This window comes from Strix uralensis, chromosome Z (assembly GCF_047716275.1).
Source record: "Strix uralensis isolate ZFMK-TIS-50842 chromosome Z, bStrUra1, whole genome shotgun sequence".
NCBI lineage: Eukaryota > Metazoa > Chordata > Aves > Strigiformes > Strigidae > Strix > Strix uralensis.
In genome coordinates, this window is record NC_134012.1 from 81,800,125 (window position 1) to 81,822,857 (window position 22,733).

At 40.0% G+C, this 22,733-nt stretch overlaps 1 protein-coding gene across 2 annotated transcripts in view; it reads left to right on the forward strand.

Moving 5' to 3' along the window:
- The first annotated feature begins 3,051 nt into the window (after window positions 1-3,051).
- Window positions 3,052-22,733, forward strand: part of IL6ST (interleukin 6 cytokine family signal transducer) — a 35,745-nt gene continuing 16,063 nt past the window's right edge. For both annotated transcript variants that reach the window (XM_074855471.1, XM_074855472.1), the window contains exons 1-7: window positions 3,052-3,152; window positions 10,012-10,092; window positions 11,183-11,494; window positions 13,353-13,485; window positions 14,752-14,912; window positions 15,241-15,392; window positions 17,746-17,905. In XM_074855471.1, coding sequence (XP_074711572.1) covers window positions 10,026-10,092; window positions 11,183-11,494; window positions 13,353-13,485; window positions 14,752-14,912; window positions 15,241-15,392; window positions 17,746-17,905 — 985 coding nt within the window. In that variant the 5' untranslated portion in view covers window positions 3,052-3,152; window positions 10,012-10,025. The remainder of the gene's footprint in view (window positions 3,153-10,011; window positions 10,093-11,182; window positions 11,495-13,352; window positions 13,486-14,751; window positions 14,913-15,240; window positions 15,393-17,745; window positions 17,906-22,733) is intronic.

Consider the following 22,733-nt stretch of genomic DNA (forward strand, 5'->3'; position numbering starts at 1 on the left):
TTTCACCTTCACCAACAATACTCAAAACGAAGCATTTATTACTAGAGAAGATGTTGACACAGAACTAGAAATCACTGCAACATGAACAATCCTCCTGTCAGATTAAAACCCTAGGTTTCATAATAAAAACAAAACTCAACCCATTGAGTGATGTAGCATAATTGCCAAAAATATTGTCATGCCTGTGAAAGAAGGAAAAGAATAATACAAATCACATTTGGGGTAGATGGTGATCATTTAATAAAAATATATCTTACCACATTTAATTCCACTTACTTCCATTTGCAACGTGGATGTCAAATTATTCCCTCTGAGTAGCATAAGGCAAGCCAAACAGCAGCCCTGACTAAGAATTACTGAACTAACAAGATCAACAAGATCAACAAAGTGATCAACAGAGGCTATTAGAACTGTCTTCAGGTCACCCACAAAGAGTGGCTAACACACCATCCATGTCACTGCTGCCAGTTATGGTTGGTGGAAAATACAGGACTGTCTTGTGCCTGCTGACTGGTACCATAGAGAAATGGGACTCAGTCTGTCCATAAGGCTTTTTCTTTATACTTTTGAGATATCTTTCCATGCATCTAGAGTTTGTCAAATGTTCTGAAGGGGAGAGAAGGTATATAGGCAAGCATGCTATCATCACTTTCCAAACCTGCAGAAAATCTTTGGGAAAACAAATCATTTTAGAAGAGCTCAAACAATACCGAATACATCAATATCAATGATATTTTGTGTCAATACAGGAAAATTAAGTATAATTGCAAACAAATTGTTTTGTTCTGTGCAACTTCAGCTATGTGGAAATAGTTTTACATTATATCTATAAATAGCCTGTGAAATACAAGAGCTTTGCTTATTTGAAGAGTTACAATACATGTCATACGTAAGTGAGGCCTGAGACAGGATTGGTTTTGAAAGGGGGGGTGTTGTTCTACAAGTTCTGGCAATAAACCAGGAATAGCTTCAGGCTATCGGATTTCGGAATGAGAATGTCACAAGACGCTTTCTGTTGGCTGGGGGGAGGGGGGAGAGTTGAGCCTCTAGTCCTGGAATGTCTATTTAGCAGCAGAACTTTAAAGATCTTACAGGACACAGAAGATAAGCTAAAACAGGTCGGGGGGGGGAGGGGGAGGAAAACCACATTATTTTTGCAGTCCCTCTAGTTGTAGCCTGTTTCCACTTAACCTGTTGCCAGACCCCGATTTTTTTGAGGATACTGAAGTAGGGGTATCTGCACAGACTGAAAATCTACCAATTACATGATTCTCAAACAGTAATCCTACATCAATATAAGCACAAACACACCAACCATAATCTGAAGAGAAGGCAAAAGTGTCAAACTGTAATGCTTAAGTACTTTTTTCATAATGAAAAAACTGTGAAACTTATACCCCAGATGTCAGTTGTCCTGATACATTAAGAAGGGTTTGAATATTAAAAACTCGTTGAAGATGGAAAGGACCAGGTCCATCAAGTGTAGAGATCACCAGTGGGAGAAACAGCAACACTACAAGTATCTAAGGTTGCTAGAAGGAGCATCAGCTCTGAGTAGGGACATGAAGTAATAAATTTCATCTGCAGGTTACATAAATAGTTATCAGAAACTATTTAAGTATAGTCAGTTTTGTCTTGAGGAAAGCAGAGGAACTTAAATGACCTCTGAAGTGCCCACGCACTTTATTCTTGTTATGTATAAAATACACAACAGACTTAGTAACAACAATATTTTTGTTGGCGATATTAAGCCATCTCAGAAAGTACACCAAACATAATCAGAGACTGGTGCTAAACACGTGAGAAATAGGTTATGTTCCACTGTCTTTTCCAAAGTTCTGAATCTTTTCTCATTAGCAGCTCATGCCAGGCAGTGTTTGAAACAAGATACTGGAGTAGAAGCCCTATTTGTCTAGACAATCTGCCTATTCCCCTAAAGATGTGACTAAAAATATAATGTATCTCATATCCCACTCAAGCCCAAAGATAATGTAAGAAGCAAATGGGCAAAGGCTTAAAACTCACAGCAAGAAGCAACTTTGGCACGCATCAGTGATGTCTGGTACTTTCCTGACTAGAAACAGCCTACTTTTGACACTCTTAGCACAGTATAAATTTGTGGATGTGGCACTGAAATGTGTTCCTTTTCACTCATGAACGGGAAAAAATATGGAATTGAAGAGGTCATCTTAGAGCATATGACAGTTTCATTTACAAAAGTAGTTTTTCAGGGTTACTGAATGAACGAACATACAAGGATAACCGTCAAAGGAACCCAGACCCTTCCCTAGCTCCTGATCACATGAAAGATCTATATTAAGGACCATGTCCTAGCAACCCAGCCTTCCACAAACACCTTTTCTAGGTACTGCTCTCGATAACAGCGTTTTGCCAGCAACCCTGCTGTTAATAAATTCCCCAGCCGCCCGTGCTCCCAGTGGAGCCTTGCAATCAGGCCTGCCCGAGAGGACTCCACCACCGCGCAGGTAGAGCAGGCCCGGCCGGCTAAGGGCCGGGAGAATCTTCCAGAGGCCTCGCCGGCGGCGGCTCGGGCAGGGGCTGGCTCGCCTCAGCTCGGGGTCCCGCGGCTGCCGCCGACCCGCAGGTAAGAGCCGCGGGGGGAGCAACAGACCGCGCTCCCGCACCGCGCCCAGGGAAGCGGGGACTCTCCAACCCCTAGTCTGTTCGCACGCAGCCTGAAGCACACCTTGAGGGGAAAACCCTGCGGGGAGCGTTTCTCCGGGGGAAGGGAGGGGCCCAGCCACCGCCGGGGCAGGGGGAGGAGCGCCGGGCAGATGGCGGCGGCCGGGGGGGGGGGGCACCCGCCTCCCCTCACAGACGGCCGCCGCCCTTCCCGCCCCCCCGCCCGCCGCCCGCCGCCCGCGCCCCTCGCGCCCGAGATCCTGGCACCGGCCGGCGCGTTACGGGAAGCTCCTCCCCCCGCCCCATTTCGGCGGCGTCACCCCCCCCGCGCGCCAATGGCGGCGCGACTCTAGGAGGGAAGGGCTTGGGGCGGGGGGCGGGGGACAGCGTGACCGGGCGTGGGGCCGCGCGTGCGGGACGGCGGCGCGATGGCGCGGCGCAGCGGGGCCGTTATTTAGGGGCTGTCGGTGGGGCGCCGTGAGGCGGCGGCGGCAGCGCCGCAGCAGCAGGTAAGGGCTGGGAGGTTTGCGGCCGTAGGTGGTTTTCCCCCTTCTCCTAAGCGCCCCTGTGCTACCCTCCCCTCTCCCTGAGAGGCGTCCGCCGGCGGGGGCCGCGTTGGCCCGTTCCTCTCCTCCGGGCCGTAGCTGGGCTCGGCGGGCCGGGCCGTGCGCCGCTAGCCGGGGAGGGAGGGTGGGCGCTCGGCCAGGTCTGACTGGGAGACAGGGCGGGCGGACGGCAGCGCTGCGCCACTCGCTTCTCGAGTCGATCCTTCTTCGCCCTCCCCCCGGCGGCGGGGGCGTCTGGCTGCAGCCTTCCGCGGCCGTGAGCAGTCATTCCCGAGCGGGTCCGGGCCCGGCCCGGCGGGCCCTGAGGGGACGCGGGTGCCGCCACCCGCTCCCCGCAGCGGCATCTCGCCTCCCCTCCCCTCGGCGGGCGCTGACGGAGTTGGGCCCGGCGGTGGCGCTTAAATGCAATATGGCCTTGCCCGCTGCCGGGGCGCCTGGGGCCTCCTCGGTATGGGGTCTGAGTGCTGTCGAGTCCCTTTTCTTGCCGGTGTGCGCAGTACCAGCTGCTGGCGATGCCCCATCCACAGCCCTTCCCCTGTCTTGATGCGGTTTTACTGACCTGCTGGCGTGGCGCGGAGGCTAAGAGTGAAGATATCCGGGTTTTTCCTCTGGTGCCGTGGTTGTTAATACTGACAGTCGTAATTAATAAAGGTGCTGCGACCCTCACTGGACACGTGTCTTTCGGGCTTTTTCAACTCTCCGATAAGCTTGACCATATTATCGGAAGGCGGTTTCTTGTCGAAAAGCGTTGTGTTTTGTTGCCTTCACCACAAGTGGTCTGTTCCTGTTGGCTGTAGACCAGAAGGTGGAAGGGTGCTGGTCTTGAAATAAAGGCACAATTTGTTTTACACCTGGTTCAACTACCGGAGGGATTCCGTGAGAAATTGGGGAGAAGCGGGTACAGGGAGCAGTCTGGGTTGTCTGCTAACTTCCGATGTGCTCCAGAGCTTTAGTCATCCTTGCAGTGGGTCTCTGACGCTCTTCCTAAAGAAAAACGGTGTCATGATTTTCATCTTGCAGATGATGAAACTGAGGCACAAAGGAAAGAGGTCTGCCAAGTGTTCTGGCAGTGCAGAGGAGAATAAATCCCAGTCTCAGTTTTCATCCTTGTTTTAGGCAGAGTAGGTGATTGCCAGCTGGCAACTGCTCATTACTTCTGAGGCATTTCTAAAGGAGAAACCTGGTAATAGAATTATGTGGGGTTATAGTTTTGTCATTGCTGATCTGTCCTGTCACTGAGAAGGGGAGGAAAAAAAAAAGACATCCACAACCTGAAGAGGTTAGATACTTTGAGGAGTTAGGGCTTTTTTCTTTCATCCTCTTTTCCTTTACGGAACATAAAATTTATACTTGTCATTCTAAATACTGTTACTTTTGGAGGAATAGTGATGTGTAAAAGGTATCTGTTGAAAGCATCAAACTTCTGAACTTAACAAACTTCTATATGTTGGTGTATCACAATAGGAAAGTAGGAGAGGATGATGAAAAATTGGGATTACTTCCTACAAGTTAAGCATGAATAATAAATATTTGGATCTTGTTTACACGTCTAGAAATGTGATCTCTTCAAGTAAAGCCTATATATTTGGGGAGGAGGGGGAGGTGGGGACTGTACACGAAATGGAGATACAGTGTCTCCCATGCTGCTTCTGTGGAGGATTAGCAGTAGCACAGTTGTATGAAAATAAATAAACCTCTTGGACAAGTTTTTACATTAGCAAGAACTGTCTAAATTTAACAATCAGTATTGGTGGTTGTCAGTGTTGAAGGTTTGACTTCAGGGTGAGAGCATGGAATACTAAGATTATTTTGTATCAATTCATTTGCTTTTTAGACTAAAACCGCTTGCTAGCTTCAAAAATAATCTGAAGTGTTCCAGAGAAAGTGATCTGCAGTTTAAGAAGATACAGAAAGAACTTAATTCTTGAAAGCAAAATATTTCGTACCTCTGATGAGGTATTTTGATCATTTTGATCTGTGCCTCTTTGGGTTTTTTATTCTGAGTGCTATACTAAAACCTCAGAGGTAGGGAGAAGCCTCCTCCTAGAGGCAAAGGAATGAGTAATGTGGAGAAATGACTTGTCTATTTGTTGAAAGGAATAGAGATATCATTTGTGTATAGGTATTTTAAATATGAAAATTATTTCAAAATATTCTTGCATATAATGTTATTTAAGACTTTTCAAGTGATTTTCTTAGAGGTGCATGGGGTTTTTTGAGTCTCATAAATACTTCGAAGAAGGAAGTAAGCTTGGAGGAAGGAAGGAAGCTTGCAGATGAATTACTCCTAATTAGAAAGCAGTTACAGTTTGAGTAATCAAAATTCCTTGAGGATAGTTACAGCTTTTAGATGGACTTTACGTACTACCTTGCTTGTAAAACCTCAATCAGTAGCAGCTGTGTGCAGTATCAATTTATGTGCTGGTTCCTGGCTGTATCTGCTTGAGGTATGTGGATTCTTAGTGAGATTACCACTTGAAGCTGTAAATTCAGCTCTTAATTTGTTTGAGGCATTTCTAGAAATCTGTTTGCCAGCAATCTTTGGGCTTTTGTGATTGATATGATGATGAGCCTTAATAGACCTAACACCTTCCAGTGGTGATCGTGGTGTTATCTATACTTCCTCACTTGCAAGCTGGCTTTGCTGGCAAGAACCTGTTATTTGGCTGTAGTCTCTTAAACTGAAAGTGTCATTTATAGGTCACTTGAACAGTAATTGTCACCTCTCTGAAATGGAGAGGTGATAACTCATCATATGACATATACCTGTATTCATGTTGGGGTAGTTCTCATGATTTATGAAATAAGATTTTGTAAGACTTCTCTCTGTTGCTCAGAATAAGTAATGATTTCTGTTTCACATGAATGCCTGACATTTCTTCAAAAACTGTTATCCACAGATTAGTCATAAAACTCAATGCTGTTGCTACTTTGTGCATATAAAGCTTGACTTCAGGGTCATTATTAGTTTTTCATAGGACACTGCCTGAAGCATCAGTGTAAGGTTCAGACATGAAGACTTACTGCTTTCCTTTCAAAACGGTAGCAGAATATGAAGAATAATAGAAATCCCATATGATTTAGAGATTAAATGATGTGGTCTCATGGCATATGAGTTTTATATGCCTGTCTTTACTGAAGTAATGGTGGCATTTTAACAGGCTTTTTTTTCTTCTTGAAGGTATCTTACGTTCTGTGAATTAACGACTGTCACCAGCTGCAGTTCTAAATTGACCATGTTTTTACTGTGTAGTATTTTGATGGACTTTGGTCCTTTGCTATTTGACAGACTTAACTATGAAAGTAACCTGACAGACTTCTACGATCAGTTTCTTTCTGTGTCTCCCTTTCCTCTTCACTTAGTGGTCCACAGCAACTATGTAGTATAAATAAAATGTTGATTTGACTTTTTTTAAGAAAAAAAAAAGCTTCTGAACCAATTAGCTACTTCAGTGTTAGTTCAGCATCAGGTTGAACTTTCACTGTGGATTCCTAATACCCTACACCAGTTTGTAAAATGCAAGACTTCGGGCTGTGCTGCATAATCGCCGAAACTACTGAGTTTTCTGTTGTGCAGGCTTGCAATTTATTCAGACTTAAAGTAGTTAAATGGTGAACAACTGGTGTTTAGCAGCATTTCTTTTGAATGATGGAACTATGTTTTAAAGTTTTCGTACGGCTTGTATGCAGGGTTTATGCACCTGAATGTCTTTGCTCAGATTAGGAAACACTAGTTTCCATATAAGTATTTTCCTTAACCTAATCTGAAGTATGGCTCCTTGTTTTGTAAGTTGTAAACCCCACCATATTATTTCTTTTCTTTTTACAGTTTTCATCTAGGCAAGATGGATGGAGGTGCTTATTGTAACTCTGGTTCTTTCCCATAGAACTAAATTTCAATTAAGAATCAGTCTTTTAAAAGCCAGAGAGACTAATGTTTTCAAAACCAGCGCACATTAGAAGGGATTGCAATAGCCCCTTTATGAGTTCAGAGATGTGTAGCTTCAGTCATCTTCAAACTGCACTGATTAGCTGGGGGAAAAGTAAAATACATCAGAACAGCCTAAAAGCCGATCAGTGCTGAACTGTAGCATGATTTTGACACTACAGTCACAACGGCTTGTTTCCTGTACTATAGATGGGTGGGCTTTCCACTTTAATTTCTGTTGCAGGTGATGGATCATGAGTCTCAGTTCGCCTGCCTTCCAGGAGCTGTGTGCAGTGGCATAAGTGTTATAAACTGTGGAGGGTTTCTCTGCTCCCTCAAAACAGATACTAAATTTTCCAAAGTGCAAAGTAGTAGAGATCTGTACTTCAGCTTCCCATGTGTAAATGAATCTGCTCAGGACAACTAAAATGTTGCATTCCAAGTCTGGAAGACAGTTGAATGTAGAAATGGCATTTATTTAAAAAGATTAAGTCATCTCAGTTTGATTTCTTACAAAAAAACATTCTATTTTAGAGCAAAATACATTATAATTCTATATTATCATTTACTTCTGTTGAGTTGGTTATTGATTTTTAAGTGTTGGCTTTTATGTTTCTTCAGGTGCTTCACAGTATTTTTTTTTTATTAACCTGAGCCATACTTAATATGACTTCATATGATTTTAACACCAGCAGTTCTTGAATAGTTTAGTGGAAATATTGTTCATCCTGAAATAAATCATTACCTAAAAGAAAACCAGTAACTTTGTAGTGGTGTAATACTTAATTTACCTGACACTGCCGTTATTCTAATGTGGCCCCAATTGTGATACCATGTGGAAGAGAAATACTATATTGAACATTCTTTAAACAACTTTCCTTTTTGCCTTTTTACACCTGCTTCACTCTTTCCTCTTCAGTCTGGAAGCTGGTTCTGCTGTTCTGCAGCTTTTGGCAATAAGCAGGCAAGTGAGGCTTGCTGCTTTTTTCCACCTAGCTTGTAGTTGCCCTCAGGGTTCTCATGGGTTTCAGATCTTCTGCAACTCAAATTGTTCAACTTAAATAGCTTTAAATGGATCTTGCTTAAAATAACAAACCTTAAGTTCTATCCTTAATAGAGCACAACAGGCTTTAGGTAGCAAGCAGTATTTCTGATAGATGTTAAAGTCAAGACACTAAAATAAATTCCTGTGTGCTGTTTTTATTCAGTGTCCTAAAGACCTAAATCAAAAGTAATCTTCTGAGTTTGATTGTATTCACCATATGAATTAATTAAAATTTGTGAAACCAGTTGGGATTTTAAAATGCAGAAAGGTGTGGGTGGGTAGAAACCTTATTTTTCAAATATTGGAAGACTTGACATCCACAATAAGGAAGAATCAGTGGGTTTAGTCCTCTTACTGTACGCTTTTAATAAATATCTAAAGATGTGTTGCACTTAAAACTGTATGATGGTTTTCATATCCAGCCCAGTGAGAGTACTTGAGTGTAACATAGAAGAAATGAGTAGCTTTTTAATTCTCAGCTCCATGCTGCTACAATCTGATTATAAATAAATCTTGTTATTTAGTTAAAAAAACACAAAATAATCTCTAATGACAAATATAAATGTTTGTTAACATAACTGTCAAGTCTTCTAATCAGCAATATTTCTACTATAAAATTTCTATATAGGAAATTTTGGTGGGCTTTGAGTAATGAACTCGCAAGTATAGATGCAAATAAAGATCCTGCTGAGTGATTCTGATGGCTATTTTAGTCCTAACTGACTACATTGGTGAGCCCTATAAAGACTCTGCTGTAAAGGTTTGAGATTGGCTTTCATTTAGTTGTTGGGTTCTAATTCTTGTGAATAGAGATTTTTCTTTACACTATGCTAGTTACCTTGATTTGATAAAAAGAATGGCTTAAATGTGCTGATGCTTAAGGAATGAGGTTCTAGCTTGGTATTGATATATCAATGCTTAAATGTCTTGTCTAGTTTTATTGATCTATGTGAAATGACTTGTGTCTTCCTGTCATTATTCTAAACTACATGCAGTCAAAGCAAATGAGTATTTCCTGTGATAAATTGCAGTTTCTTTTCCTTCTGATAATAGTAAATGTAGCTTTTAAATTTCCCTTTCTAGGGAATAATGTGGAATTCCTTTAAACTTCTTAAGTTGTCTTTAGTAGTGGTAAAGCTCAGAATACCAATTTCCAAAGAAGTTTCATCAGGTCAGTGAAAATAAAACTTCAGAAGCAGGCTTGCTACAGGAAATCTCATCTCAAACCTTAGTAAACCTAGAAATTCTGTGTTTAGTTTCTAGCTATAAGAACAGTATGAAGTCTACTTCTAGAAATCAGGCTGTGGACTAAATGCCCTATTTGACTAAGCCAGTCTAGCTATTCCTGTAAAGATGCATGAATGTAACTAAAAATAATATAGCTCATATGCGTAGTAGAGAATGATCACTTGCTTTTAGTGATTCAAGGCTGCTTTATAACTGCAAGTTGAGAAATACAGAAGAGACTTTGTAGCTTCAAAACAACTGGAGTGGAAGCTACTCTGTGAATGCTTCAGTTTCTCTAAACTGTTTTGCAGAATTGTCAAAACAGAGAACAAGTGAAGTCTGCTGCAAGACAGAAATAAAGAACACAAGATGTTAAACTTTCCAGCTTTTGAGGAATTACAACCTCCCTTGTAAGGTTTTGAAGAGCGAGTTAATACTTTTTCTGTAGTAGTCAACAGTTCTTGATGTGGAAGCATTGTGCTTCATAAGTCTTAAATGTATTTTCAGTCATTCTTGTGAATGAGACACATGGTTTTATGGTGAGTTGTTCTGAACCTTGTGCGAAGCATTTATATCAGTGCAAGTATCTTTCTCTGTTACAGGAATTCTGTGCAGCATGTTTTCTGGGTGGAACTGGGTGGCCCATGGCTTGTATCTGCTCTGGAATATTTGTTCTCTTGGAGGTAAGACTTGTGTCTCAGACATGAGACTTGTAGAACATCTTTAATCAGATGCTTGAAGCACATGCTTCTTGTCTAAATACTGCAGGGTGGGGGCAGAAAGCAAGGTGTATTAGGATAGAAAGACCTAGTCTATGCTCTTAATACCATGGTAAAATAATGCATGTTAAACCAATAATTCTATTCATGGCTCATCTGCGTACAGAGATAGTGAAGAGCAACCTCAGTCAGTGGAAGGTTGCTTTGGTTCCACTGACATCACTGGAGCTGGTCACTGTAGCAAACTGAGTTTAATATCACATATGCCAAAAGCATGTCTTGGTTAGACTAAACGCTGTTAAAGCAGTAAGCTACCAATGAACTAGTGTAGTAGACTCTATGATCAAGTTAGAGCTGTGAGCCACTGCTATTGTGTAGCAAATGATTATCCTCAAGATGTTTAGTATGACTGTTGTTTCAAGGCAGTATTTAAGTTACCTATTTCATCTTCAAAACTTGCCACTTTTCTCATTATGTGCCTCTGTAGCAATAGTCACAATTTTGTTGTGTTTATGTTCTTTTGTAAAAAGAACTATCAAATGTGCGGTGTTCACTGTAATTCCCAAATATGCTTATGGTATACACACTGAAGCTTTTGAAGTGGACAACTCAAGTATTTAACTGTTTGCATGTAGTTCTTCTAAAACTAGTCCACCACAACAAAAGTGTGTGCTTATCCCAATTTTTTGTTAACTTTCTCAACAGAAAATACCTTTTTAACTGCAAGGGTAGCCTCAAGTATATTACCTTCCTCCTTCAAAACATACTAAGCATTCAGTCCTTGACTCTCCTCTTTCTAAAGGCCCCTGTTTACTAATAGAGCTTTTCTTGCTTGGGAAAATGGCTTTTGCAAAGCCTAGGGAACACTACATTGGTTTTGCCCCTTAAATCTGCTTGGTGGTCCACTAATGCGTTTCAGTTTTATAACTGTCAAGTAACTAATTCATTTCCTGCATAGACACATGTAGTATTTTTAACATTACACTCATGTATAATCAGCAGTACTGATTATGGAATGTTCTGTAGTTTTTAATAAAGATGCAATTCTGTTTAGTTTCAGGTGGACTTGTGCAGTCATGTGGTCACATCATCCCAGAGTCTCCTGTATTGACCCTTGGTTCCAGTTTCACAGCATTATGCATTTTGAATGAGAGTTGTCTTGACTTTGGCAATATCTATGCTAATCAAATTATCTGGAAAACTAAAAATAGAGTGGTACCCAAAGAACAGTATCGTGAAATAAACAGAACAGTTTCCAGTGTCACATTTAATGACACTTCTTCACTAGCTAATCCTCTGACATGCAACATTTTAGCAGATGGACAGATTGAGCAGAACATTTATGGAATTACAGTTACAGTAGGCTGTAAGTACCATTTTTCTTGCCTTTTATTCTGGTCTTAAGAAAATTGCTTCTGAGAAACAGGGAAGAGAATGCAAACAATAGGAAGTGTGCCCATCTTGAGACACTTGTTTCCATTCACTAAATTCCTGGATAACTGTATAAAAACATTGTCAAATTACATACCATCAAAGCTGGTAAATATGCACAGAATAAAGTTCTCTACAAAATAGAAAATATCCTGGAGTATTTCAGTGTTGAAATAAGAAGAAAACAGAACAACAGAAAAATGTTGAAGCAGGAGGAATTGAGTTACAGGAAGATGATGTGAATTTAACTGAAATAGATCCTAGGAGATAAACTAACTTTTCCTTACTTCTTTCTTCTGTTTCAGCATTCAAGGAAGTACAGTAAGGTCATATGTCCTGCTTTCATAGTAATGCTGTGAAATTAAGATTTCCTTCATTAATGGACTGAGAAGTATTTAGTCCATCTGTATCACTAAAACTAACCTGAACTGCCATAAGGATGGAACATACTATTTGGATTACTCTACCTCTATGCATAAGAAAATACTTTTAACTAATAAACTTCCCTTGTTCAAGCATGATCACACTTGCATAGTTCTGAGCAAGTGCTCTTTGAGACGACTGAGATCTTGAAAAAGTAACATGAATAAGTAACATGGATAACTTAATATACTACTACTTAATTAGTTGGTGGACTGTTTATAAAATAACTGTTCAAGTGTCCTAATATCGGAGTATGAATGGCTGATTGTTTCCTCCTAGTGTTGGCAAAAGGTATTGTAATTGTTGTGTGGTCTGTACAGAAGGCTAGCTGGAGTTCGCAATTCAAATTAATGTGTTTCTAAGAAGCATAAGTTACAAAATGCTTTCACAAACAGTATTTCTATTTAAAGTTCTATGGAGTAAATTTCTTACCAGAAAAGATGTGACAGGCAAAATACATGGAAAGGTGAGGACAAATATAATAACCTAAGATGATAAACTGAATGACAGTACAGATAACATTCTAGAGTTGCAGTTCACATATGAATCTTGAGATGCATTTGTATTTAAAGCTACTGTATTCTCATACTATTAATTCAAGAAAAATTCTGTAAACAATAAGAACAACAGAAGAACAACAGGTTTGAGAAGAATACAGCTATTCAGGAACAAAACTAGGTTTTTACTTACAAAAATATAAGGTAGTTCTGTTGGAAATAGCATTCTGCTTGAAAGGAAATAAGATTCTTCAGGTACATTATACTCTTACAAAAAGTGATATTCTAAAAGCAAGAAACAAACTCTTTGTATACTATGGTTTGAATTTAAGAAGGAAAAAATTTTTCAGCTGGACTCTAAAAAAGTTTCTTACACAATACTAAAGTGCATTGATGAAGAGCCCTTATCTGTCTTGGGGGTGTTTGCAGCTGAAGCATCCTTCTTTTGTGGCTCAGGTGGGGGAGTGAAGACCTATCCCAGTTGCCTTAGGGCTCGGGTTATTTGCAAAGTCAACATATGCCAATTCAGCTGTAGTGCTCATTAGCATTTTTTCTGTGTGAATTAAAGTAGATTTAGATGAGGGATGGTAGATATCAGGGTTTCTCCTCAAAGAATGAGAAATCTTCTGTGCTGTTCCATACTGTCAGATCCTTATTCCTTATACAGCCTACTGTTTCACAGAGCAGCTGATTAAGCTGCTTGAATGCCATTGCTGGATGGTATCTAGCACATTTTGCCCCCTCCTCTAGAAACAAATCTGACTATAAATACTTACGATGTTCACTGAAATTGCTCTGTTGGGACACTTAGCATGAGTCTTACTTGATCTAAATGTGTGTATAGAATAATTATTGCTAACTCTTTCTGTACAGTGCCCCCAGAAAAGCCCAAGAATTTAAGCTGCATTGTGCGTCAGGTGTCAAAACTTGCATATCCTATGACTTGTACCTGGAACCCTGGAAGGCCTACGTTCCTGGACACTCACTTCAGGTTGAAGTACAGATGGTAAGTAGCCCTCTATAGAAGATCTAAATAACGTTGAAGAATACTTGTAGGCTAAACCAAACTTCCTTAAAATTCCTTGATACTTTGGAAGAGTTCTTAAGTTTTCTGAATCATTGCTGTCTATTTTTGGGGTGAAGGGAAGACTTAAAGAAGTTCACATTTAAAGTAATTCTAAGTCAGACTTGAAATTTTGTTGCTGCACTTGTTTTGGAATAACAGCTATCTCATATTTTTCCATTCTTCAAATACATGATTAGTGTGGCTTGAGTACAGTACACCTAATCGTTACATGACTGTACCCAAATTATATACTTGACATTTTTCTGTGGTGACTGTTCTATCCCATTCTAAAGAAGTAGATGTCCCTGCTTACTGCAGGAGGGTCAGACTAGATGACCTTTAAAAGGTCCCTTCCAACCCAAACTATTCCATGATTCTAAGTAGAGAAACCAACATATAGCAACTGGATTCTGTAGAGGTATTATCTACTCTGTATTTCTTAAGAACTCAGAATGGTGTTCGTCCATGATTAATCATAACATGAAAGCTTCAGCCAAAGTATTTCTCCTGTGAAAGCAAATTAACTTAAGTATTTTTTCAAACTCTTCGGATGGTCTCTTGTAGACATCTTAAAATAGAGTAGACAGAATTGTTGCTCTGCTCTGGAAACAGGAATGACTGCCTACAGCTTTCCATCTACCCCATTCCACTAGTGTTTTGGTAACAAGGGTAGCAGAAAGCATGGATAGATAGAAAACCTTAATGTTTTGTAAATCTCCTGATGCCCTAGAACTATCTGCTGTTAGTGTAGCAGAAGATTCCAAACAGAAATTATTGTTTTGCAGCTGTAACACTGTATTCTTGACAGGTATGCAGATAACACTGACTACGTCTTTTAATGCATTAATATGTTTCTATATACTAGCCATATTGCTTTTGATTAAATGTATTGATTCTTGATCTTTATTTTTTAAGCTAAGGCAGGTTTTATAAAACTTTATAATACAATCCCATGGTTTGTGCTCTTGAAGATATGTGACTTGAATTCAAGAGATTTTATTCTAGTTTCTATTCGAATGCAATCACGCATTTGTGGCTGAAAAAGCCATTCTAACCTCTTCACCTTTTCTTCCCGCTTACAAAGATAATGGCAGAGGGGAAACATACTTGCTAAACTGATTGATCGCTCTGATCTACTTAAAAAGATTCTCTAAAGGAAACCAAACTTACTGCTTTATACCTTGTTTTTCCTTCTCTTTTATTTAGGCCACAAGAGAATTTTCCTGACTGTATACCAAAAGATGTAAACAATTCTTGTATGATTACTGATGTTCAGTTCTTTGTTAACCTGGAGGTCTGGGTAGAAGCAGAAAATGCTCTTGGGAAGGCTGAATCTGATCCTCTTGTACTTGATCCCATTGAGATTGGTAACTATGTTCTTCTTAATAAAACTTCAGTGGTGCATAACTGCTGCTTTTGTGCATATTGTTCAGTTGGTATGTTAATGTTGTGTCACTAAAAAATAATGCTGTCAGAATATTGAACTGTGCTGAACAAAGGTAGGGAAGGTGAGACACTTGATCACAATTCAGATAGCAAGTTCTTGTTGAGTAGTCCACTTTAGAAACTGGTGTGAAGTTGCAGCCATTTGAGCTTGTGAAAGGCTTTAATGATAGTGTTACAGCATAGTGTAGCAACTGCTAGAGGCATGATAAAATACAACTGTAGAGTTGACTCTAACTCCTTCTCTTCTAGTTAAACCTCTGTCTCCACACAACTTATCAGTCAACTCAGGAATACTGCCTACTGTTCTGAAGCTTTCCTGGGAGAATCGGATTTCAGTAGCTGTGATGAAGCTGAAATTCAATATTCGTTATAGGATCATTGGTGAAACAAACTGGATGCAGGTAATACCACTAATGTCCCTTGTCAGTCTTCTGCTGTAACTCAGCCATTTGTCAAACTGCAGAAGTACCCTCACTGCTGCAGTTCAGAAGATTCACTTTATTATCCTTAGGCCTTATGTGGCCTCCCAAGGTAAGTTTATCTGGTCTGTTCCTGAAGGCTCTGATCTAGGGTTTTTTGGCACAATCTAGACTACAGTGACCTTATCTTCTCTTTGTGGGCTCTCTGCTGTCTTCCTCATCATGTTGCAATATGTTTATTTTGAATTTTTATTCTGTACGTGCAACATCTAAAACATTCATGAACTTTCATCTTCCTGTGCAGTTGCAAAACCTCTGATCTAAACATCATTTAAAGCTTGAGAAAACACTGTTCAGTGCTGGGGTGCTTTTTTTGAACTTGCTGTACCTACACGTGGGTCACAACCCCATGCAATGCTGGAAGCTTGGGGAAGGGTGGCTGGAAAGCTGCCTGATGGAAAAGGACAGGGGATGTTGGTCAACAGCTGCCTGAATATGAGTCAGTAGTGTGCCCAAGGCGGCCAGTAGCATCCTGTATCAGAAATAGTGTGGCAAGCAGCACTGGGGAAGTGATTGTCCCCCTGTACTCAGCACTGGTGAGGCTGCACCTTGAATACTGTGTTTGGTTTTGGGGCCCTCACTACAAGAAAGACATTGAGGTACTGCAGCATGTCCAGAGAAGGGCAACGAAGCTGGTGAAGGGTCTGGAGCACAGGTCTTATGAGGAGCAGCTGAGGGAACTGGGATTGTTTAGTCTGGAGAAGAGGAGGCTGAGGGGAGACCTCATCACCCTCTACAACTACCTGACAGGAGGTTGCAGAGACCTGGGGATGAGCCTCTTTAACCAAGTAACAAGTGATAGGACAAGAGGGAATGGCCTCAAGTTGTGCCAGGGAAGGTTTAGACTGGATATTGGGAAACATTTCTTCACTGAAAGTGTTATCAAATACTGGAACAGGCTGCCCAGGGAAGTGGTTGTGTCACCATTCCTTGAGGTATTGAAAAGATGTGTAGATGTGGCGCTTAGGTACATGGTTTAGTGGTGAACTTGGCGGTGTTAGTTCATGGTTGGACTTGATCTTACCTGTAGTGCACTATAGTATGTTCCCATCATCAAGAGTTGTGGGTGTTGTCTTCTACATCAGTCTGTGGACATATTTTCAATAGCTTCTCAGTTTTGCCTTTCTTAAGCCTTCTCTGAGCAGCAGTATACCAGAAACCCTCTTCTCATCAAGATCTTCCCATCTTTTGTTTCAGTACAGAGGTGTAAAAGTATTCTGAAATTCATGATTTGTTGAAAGGAAGGCTGCTTCTGACTTACCAAAATAGGGTGTTTGAAGCAGGTAGCATAACACAGATGCTTGTGACTAATGTAGTGTATTCCTTTGGAAGAACTTTTTGAGCTCCAGATGCAGAGATTAATAACTAAGGTCATCTGTATTGATATTTTAAAGAGCACTCCTGTTAAGTCCTTTTAACTTGTCTTGCCCATCTAACATGTGCACAAGACCGTTGAAATAGTAACTTTCAAAACAACGGAGCTTGCTTAGCTGTGGTAAAATTTGACTACTTTGGCAAATGTTTGCATTCAGGATTAACTTCTTGAGTGTCCTGCATGTGTGTTTAATCTGCAGTCATTCCTTTTGCAGAGTTGCTCACTATAAAAACCCGTTAGTTGCAAGTGGAATAATGCATGATGGAGTCAGTGTGTGTGTGTACCTATGTATATCTATTATCTACATCACATATCTGTTTCTGTACCTATGCAGTAGGAATATTTTCTGGCATTCAGTTGTTCATCTAAGATAAAGGAAAGAGCTTTTAAAAATAAACTCATTTATTAACAAACTATTTCCAATGACAGTTAAGAAAAACTGTTCTGTATCAGTGGAAGCAATGATCCTGGATTCTCTAGCTTTGTAAGAGGCTTCTAGCACAGGTATTTTGCAATCAGTAATCAAGCAGATAACCTAGCAAACTTCTGAAATGTGAGGTGGGATATTATGGATCAATAAGTTGAGGAATTATATGGGAAGGAAGGAGAGGTAGACATAAACTAGTTAAAAAAGAGAATGAGAGATTGTCCTGAGATAACTGCTTACCTATTCTAGTGTATGTATTGTATTATACCTGGTAAATACACACAACTATGACTGACTTGTACCAAACTACAGTTGAGGATTGAAACTCTTGGAAATAAGAGGGGAGAAAAACTACGTTGTTTGTATTGGGTGTGTATGCAGTGGGGAGCCCTCTTGGATGGGAGCTGTAGTAACAGAGAACTCAGCTTTACAATTTTTGATCAGTGCCTCTAAAATCTTTCTCCCATTTACAGGTTCCTCCTGAAGATACAGCTTCACCAAGAACTTCATTCAGTGTTCAAGGGCTCAGACCGTACACAGAGTATGTCTTTTCAATTCGTTGCATGAAGGAAGATGGAGTGGGCTACTGGAGTGACTGGAGTGAAGAGAAAACTGGGGTCACCACTGAAGATAGTAAGTAATATGTGAAAGTAGATTGCCGACTTTCAGAATGTGTGAGTGCTCAGCAGCTTGGCCATAGCCAGCTGAAACTCTGTATCCTCGTTTGAACTATTTGTTTATACATGCAACAAGGATCTCCTGAGTTACCTTCAGTACTGACCAACTTGACCCATGTGTTCCAAGTAACATGAGAATAGCTTCCCATAAAGGAAGGGAGGTGCTCCCTGAAAATAGCTAAAATGGGAGGTAAGGAAGAAAAGCTTTCTTCACAGAAAGTTTTATTCCCAAAGTCTTTTGGAAGAGATGTAGGCTTTATGCTTTTTTTTGTTCTGAAGGTTATCTTCTGTAACAAGCTATTCTGCCTGTGTGAAAGTTTTTTGGTAGACAGACTGCCTACCTTAGTTTATGAACAATTTGGTATTTAGGAGGCCGTTGGATAAACTCATAGGTGAACAAACATAAGTGTGGAACAGAAGACTTCAGTCATATAGGGTACATTGACTTCTTCACAAAATTATTACTGCAATGATAAAAATTTGGTGCATATGGGAAGTGTAGCCTTCTATGCAACAAGGCTTCTAAATAAAACACTGGTTTACTCTTACCTTTTCCCAAGGTATTCTGCATCTACAACATTTTTTTGCAGCTTTAAGTGGCTGACAAGCCTCTGCACTGTCTTGTACCCACTTGTTTACAATATTCTGCACACAGTAGTCAAGAGTCTTGCTGCTTATCACTGAATGGTTGTCAGTGGAGGAGGAGTAAGAAAGAGAATGCCATCTATAAACCTCTGATTTTATACAGGATTGAGTCTGTGTGGAAAATGGTTTTATTTAGGCTATATTTAACCACAAAAATCACTTGTTTCCTTACAATTTCCCTTCTTGATGACATAATCATTGGGGTTGTTGTCTTGTAGATCTGGACTTGTAATATCCTGTCCCTTTGCAGTCAGGTGAACACTGAATTGCTGCTGTCATGATCTAAGGAGGAAAACTTCTTACCGGCATCAGCTCTTCAGGGGCAGTATTTGGATTGTGTTTAGTTTTGCACAAAAGGACTTTGCAAGCAGGTTGTATGCAACTTCAAAGTATAAACTTACTATTTAAGACACACAAAAGATAGCAAACCACTAGGTTAAGCTTTAAGTTCACAGCCTTGGAAAAAACAAATGTTCAAGAGCATCAGTGAAGTGTCAGCCTTCACTGCTTTGTAGAACAAATCCTCAGTATTGCAAAGTTGCTGACATGCACCAAATGTGTTCACACCACAGCCAGCTCATCAACTTGGCTGGCCTTTCAATTCCTTATGAAGTTCCAGTCAGCTGTTATTACATTGAACTCGATGTTCTGCAGGTGTGCTGTATCGCCCTGGACTCATTCATATTCCTTCAGGCCACTGGCACTGAGACTGCTTCTGCAGTTAGTGTCTTGTCCACTGCATTCCACAGCATGTTTTTTAACTTTATTGATTGCTTCCAGTTGCTCATGAGCACATGCATTGCTTGAAATATGCTGTGACATTAAAGTAGCTACAACTCTGTGTTATGAATTTAATACACTTCACAGCTCATGGAAGTCATTGCAGTATTTCTCCACTGGAGAGGCTCTTCTGCAGGTTTGTTCTTAAGTACAGTTATTCTGCCAGAGTTGTGCCAAAACCATGAGTTGAGTATGTTTAGTGTGTTCTGTTACTGATTTTTACTTTGTTTTATTGTTTTTGTTTTGCAGCATTTCATGACTTAGCAAGTGTTGCAGCAACTGTAAACTTGCACAGAATGAAGTTATGCAACAGTAACTGAGCAGTAACTGTTGGAACACTAACATTAGAATCACACCCCTGCCTGCATTTGTTAGAGTATGAAAAATCCTGTTCTCAAATAGTGGATTCTTACATTAACAAAACAAAAATACATGCCGTATATATAAAAACACAACTAAGACCTGTGCATTTGGCCCTTTAATTTGCTCTCTAAATAAAAGCCCCAGGCTTTGCTGTATAACTTACATTTCTGGAGTCAATTTTTCTTTTGTCATTGATATAAAAAGCCCACTTAGACGAACTGAAATTAATTTAACATCTTAAAATAGATGCTTGAGAAGTGCTAACTGGTATCTTTTTGAATATGAACCTCTGCTGGTGTCAGAACACCCTACATTAGTGTCTTGCTTCCTGCTAAAACTAAAATGAACGAATTTCAGTGTGCAATAAGCTGTTGATGAATACCTGTGCCATGGTTGTGATACACTGCAAATGTAAATACAATCTGGTTTCTGCTGGTAGAACAGCGTTTTAACAAATTCTTGTAGCTACCTTTCCTAATGATAACAGGATAGTCATACTTTTTCTGCATTGCTTGCTAATCAGTTAGCATTTTTTTGCTATTGTAGCTATAAGTTGACAGTAAAATAATTTGCTATGCTAAGTTTGTTTAGGTGTGGTCACGTCTTGCTGTCAGTGCCTAGATACACTTGCAAATTCATAGAATAGTGGGATAACTGAAGTAGGAAAGGAGCTCATAAGGTCCATAGTTCTCTGATCTGTTTTCTACAAAGTGTCAGGCTCAGACAAGGGACTTCAGGTTGCAATTTTGGCAAAACCTGTACCAAAATTTTAGTCATGTTTTTTGCTGTACAGTTGCCTATTGCAAAGGTTAAGTTGAACAAGCAGACACTGGACACTTATACCATTGTTATTGCCCTCAATCAAATTATAAAACTTTCAGATGTTGTGCTTTGTCTAAGACTGTTGGACCTATATCCTGGGAGATTCCACATCTGCTTGCATTCAAAAGATTTGGTGTTTGTCTCATTAGCAAGCTACCAAGATACAGGTGTATTTACCAGTACTGTATTCAGGAAGGTATACTTCTGTATTTCCATTCGGTTTTATCCAAGTGTTATGTTTCCAAGTGTTAAGTACTGTAACTATCAAGTGAAGTTTCAACGGAATCCTTAAATGCAAAGGCAGAAACTGTACAGTCATGATGCTGAAGAGAAATGTAAACATTCTGGCAGTTTTGAAATCTTTTGGCAATTGTTCTAATACATAATCCTTATCAGGAAACATCTACTTTGTACCTCCAAATAGTGATTAAGGATTTGATTTTAAAAGCTTGTTTGGTTTCCTCCTGAATCATCAGTAGCAGCAACATTGGGAATCACTTGCCAGTTTCTGACTTTAAAGAGATTTAAATGATGTGGGGATTTTATGTCTTGTTTTTCCAGGAACTTGGTTATTATCAGTTAGAAATTCTTCCAATTCTAGTATCGTGAGAAGTGAAACTACTTTAGCTTGGGCCTTTTTCCATTTCATTTCTACTTTCATTTCTACTTTGATAGCCTGCAAGACTGACTTTGTTTCTGGCCAGTACTGATCCTACCCCATATGGAACCAATGAATGGACCTTCTGGTTGTGTGCTTGATACCCAATAGGGAATCTGTTATTCCCTCTGACTACTACAAATACATTGTGATATCTGTTTAGCTTCTAAGTCAGCCTCATTGGTTTTGTTGGTTTTTTAAATGTGCTTTAGCCTTTACTGCTTGCATTCCTTTCTGTAACATCCTGTCTGTTTCTTAATGCATTCCAGGGTGCCCTGTTCTTACACAGTCTGTTTAGTGCAGCATTTCAGTGCATATCTTGAAACAGAGTTAAACCAATAGAGGTTTCATTGTCAAAACACCACATTATGCTTGGAGCTTTAACTAAGCATGCTAGATCAGAAATCCTTCCGTATTTACCCTAATTGAGTTTCCAACAATGAGTTTTGATTGAATTCACATGTCATCTTATATTGTAGAAGTAAGAAAAAGATTGTAGTGTATACCCTACTTATTTAAACAAAATGGAATTTATGTGTGCATAATGCTATTTCTTCTGCTCTACACAAAATTCACTTTCTCTAGGGGAGATACTTTAAAATATTCTTTCAATATTTTAGTCACTTCTTTTCAACTCCTAATTATGGTTTTGTTTTCTGTGGTTACTATCTCAATATTAGCAATGAGGATTTCGGGACTGCCTGCCTGTTTAGACTGTGGTGCTGTTCTGCTGTGATGGCTGGCTTTGCAAAAACACTGCTAGAGCGATTAAGTACCTGTGTTTTATTTTAGTCTCAGAACAAAGGTGTTATAGTAGGAAATGAACATGAGGCCGATCATGTTGCATTTGTCATCTATATTCAGCAAGATGTACAATTGCTTCTGTTTCACATGAATCAAATCAGGATACTCCAATGAGGTTAAGAGCTCCCTTTGCCTCAATTTCCACTTCTCCTCCCCTCCTAAAGTAAAGCGTAAGAGACAAGATACACACTGTAGACTTGATAATGTTTTTAGGAGGTAAAACAGACAAAAACTCATGACTGATATGAAATAAAAGAACTCTCAGAGAAGATAACAGTCTAGCAAGATTATAAATGTAAATGCATTTTAAGATCATCTTTCTATTAGGGCTAAGGCCCTCTCAAAGGATTGGCCACTTCTTATTGCTTTATGCACTGTAATAGATTGATTCATTCTACATCGAAATGAAATTTATAGTGGACATACCACTTGAAATTTTTACAGTACTGATGCCAGAAGGTATTGTAGTACTGCACAAAGGTACTGCAGTTCTGTTACCCTTTTTAGTATAAAGGATATAGGAAACTTGGGGAATTCTGGCAGGAGAAATTTGTCTCCTTGTTCTGCACTTTCCTTTTTTAGGTGACTTGATACTGAGGGGTAGGGAGAGTTGCAGCTACAGACCGTAACGATGCTTGCAGTATACAGATGTGCAGGGCTGAGCCTCTGGACACAGGCTGCATGGTGTAGGTTTGGTCATACCTCATTCAGC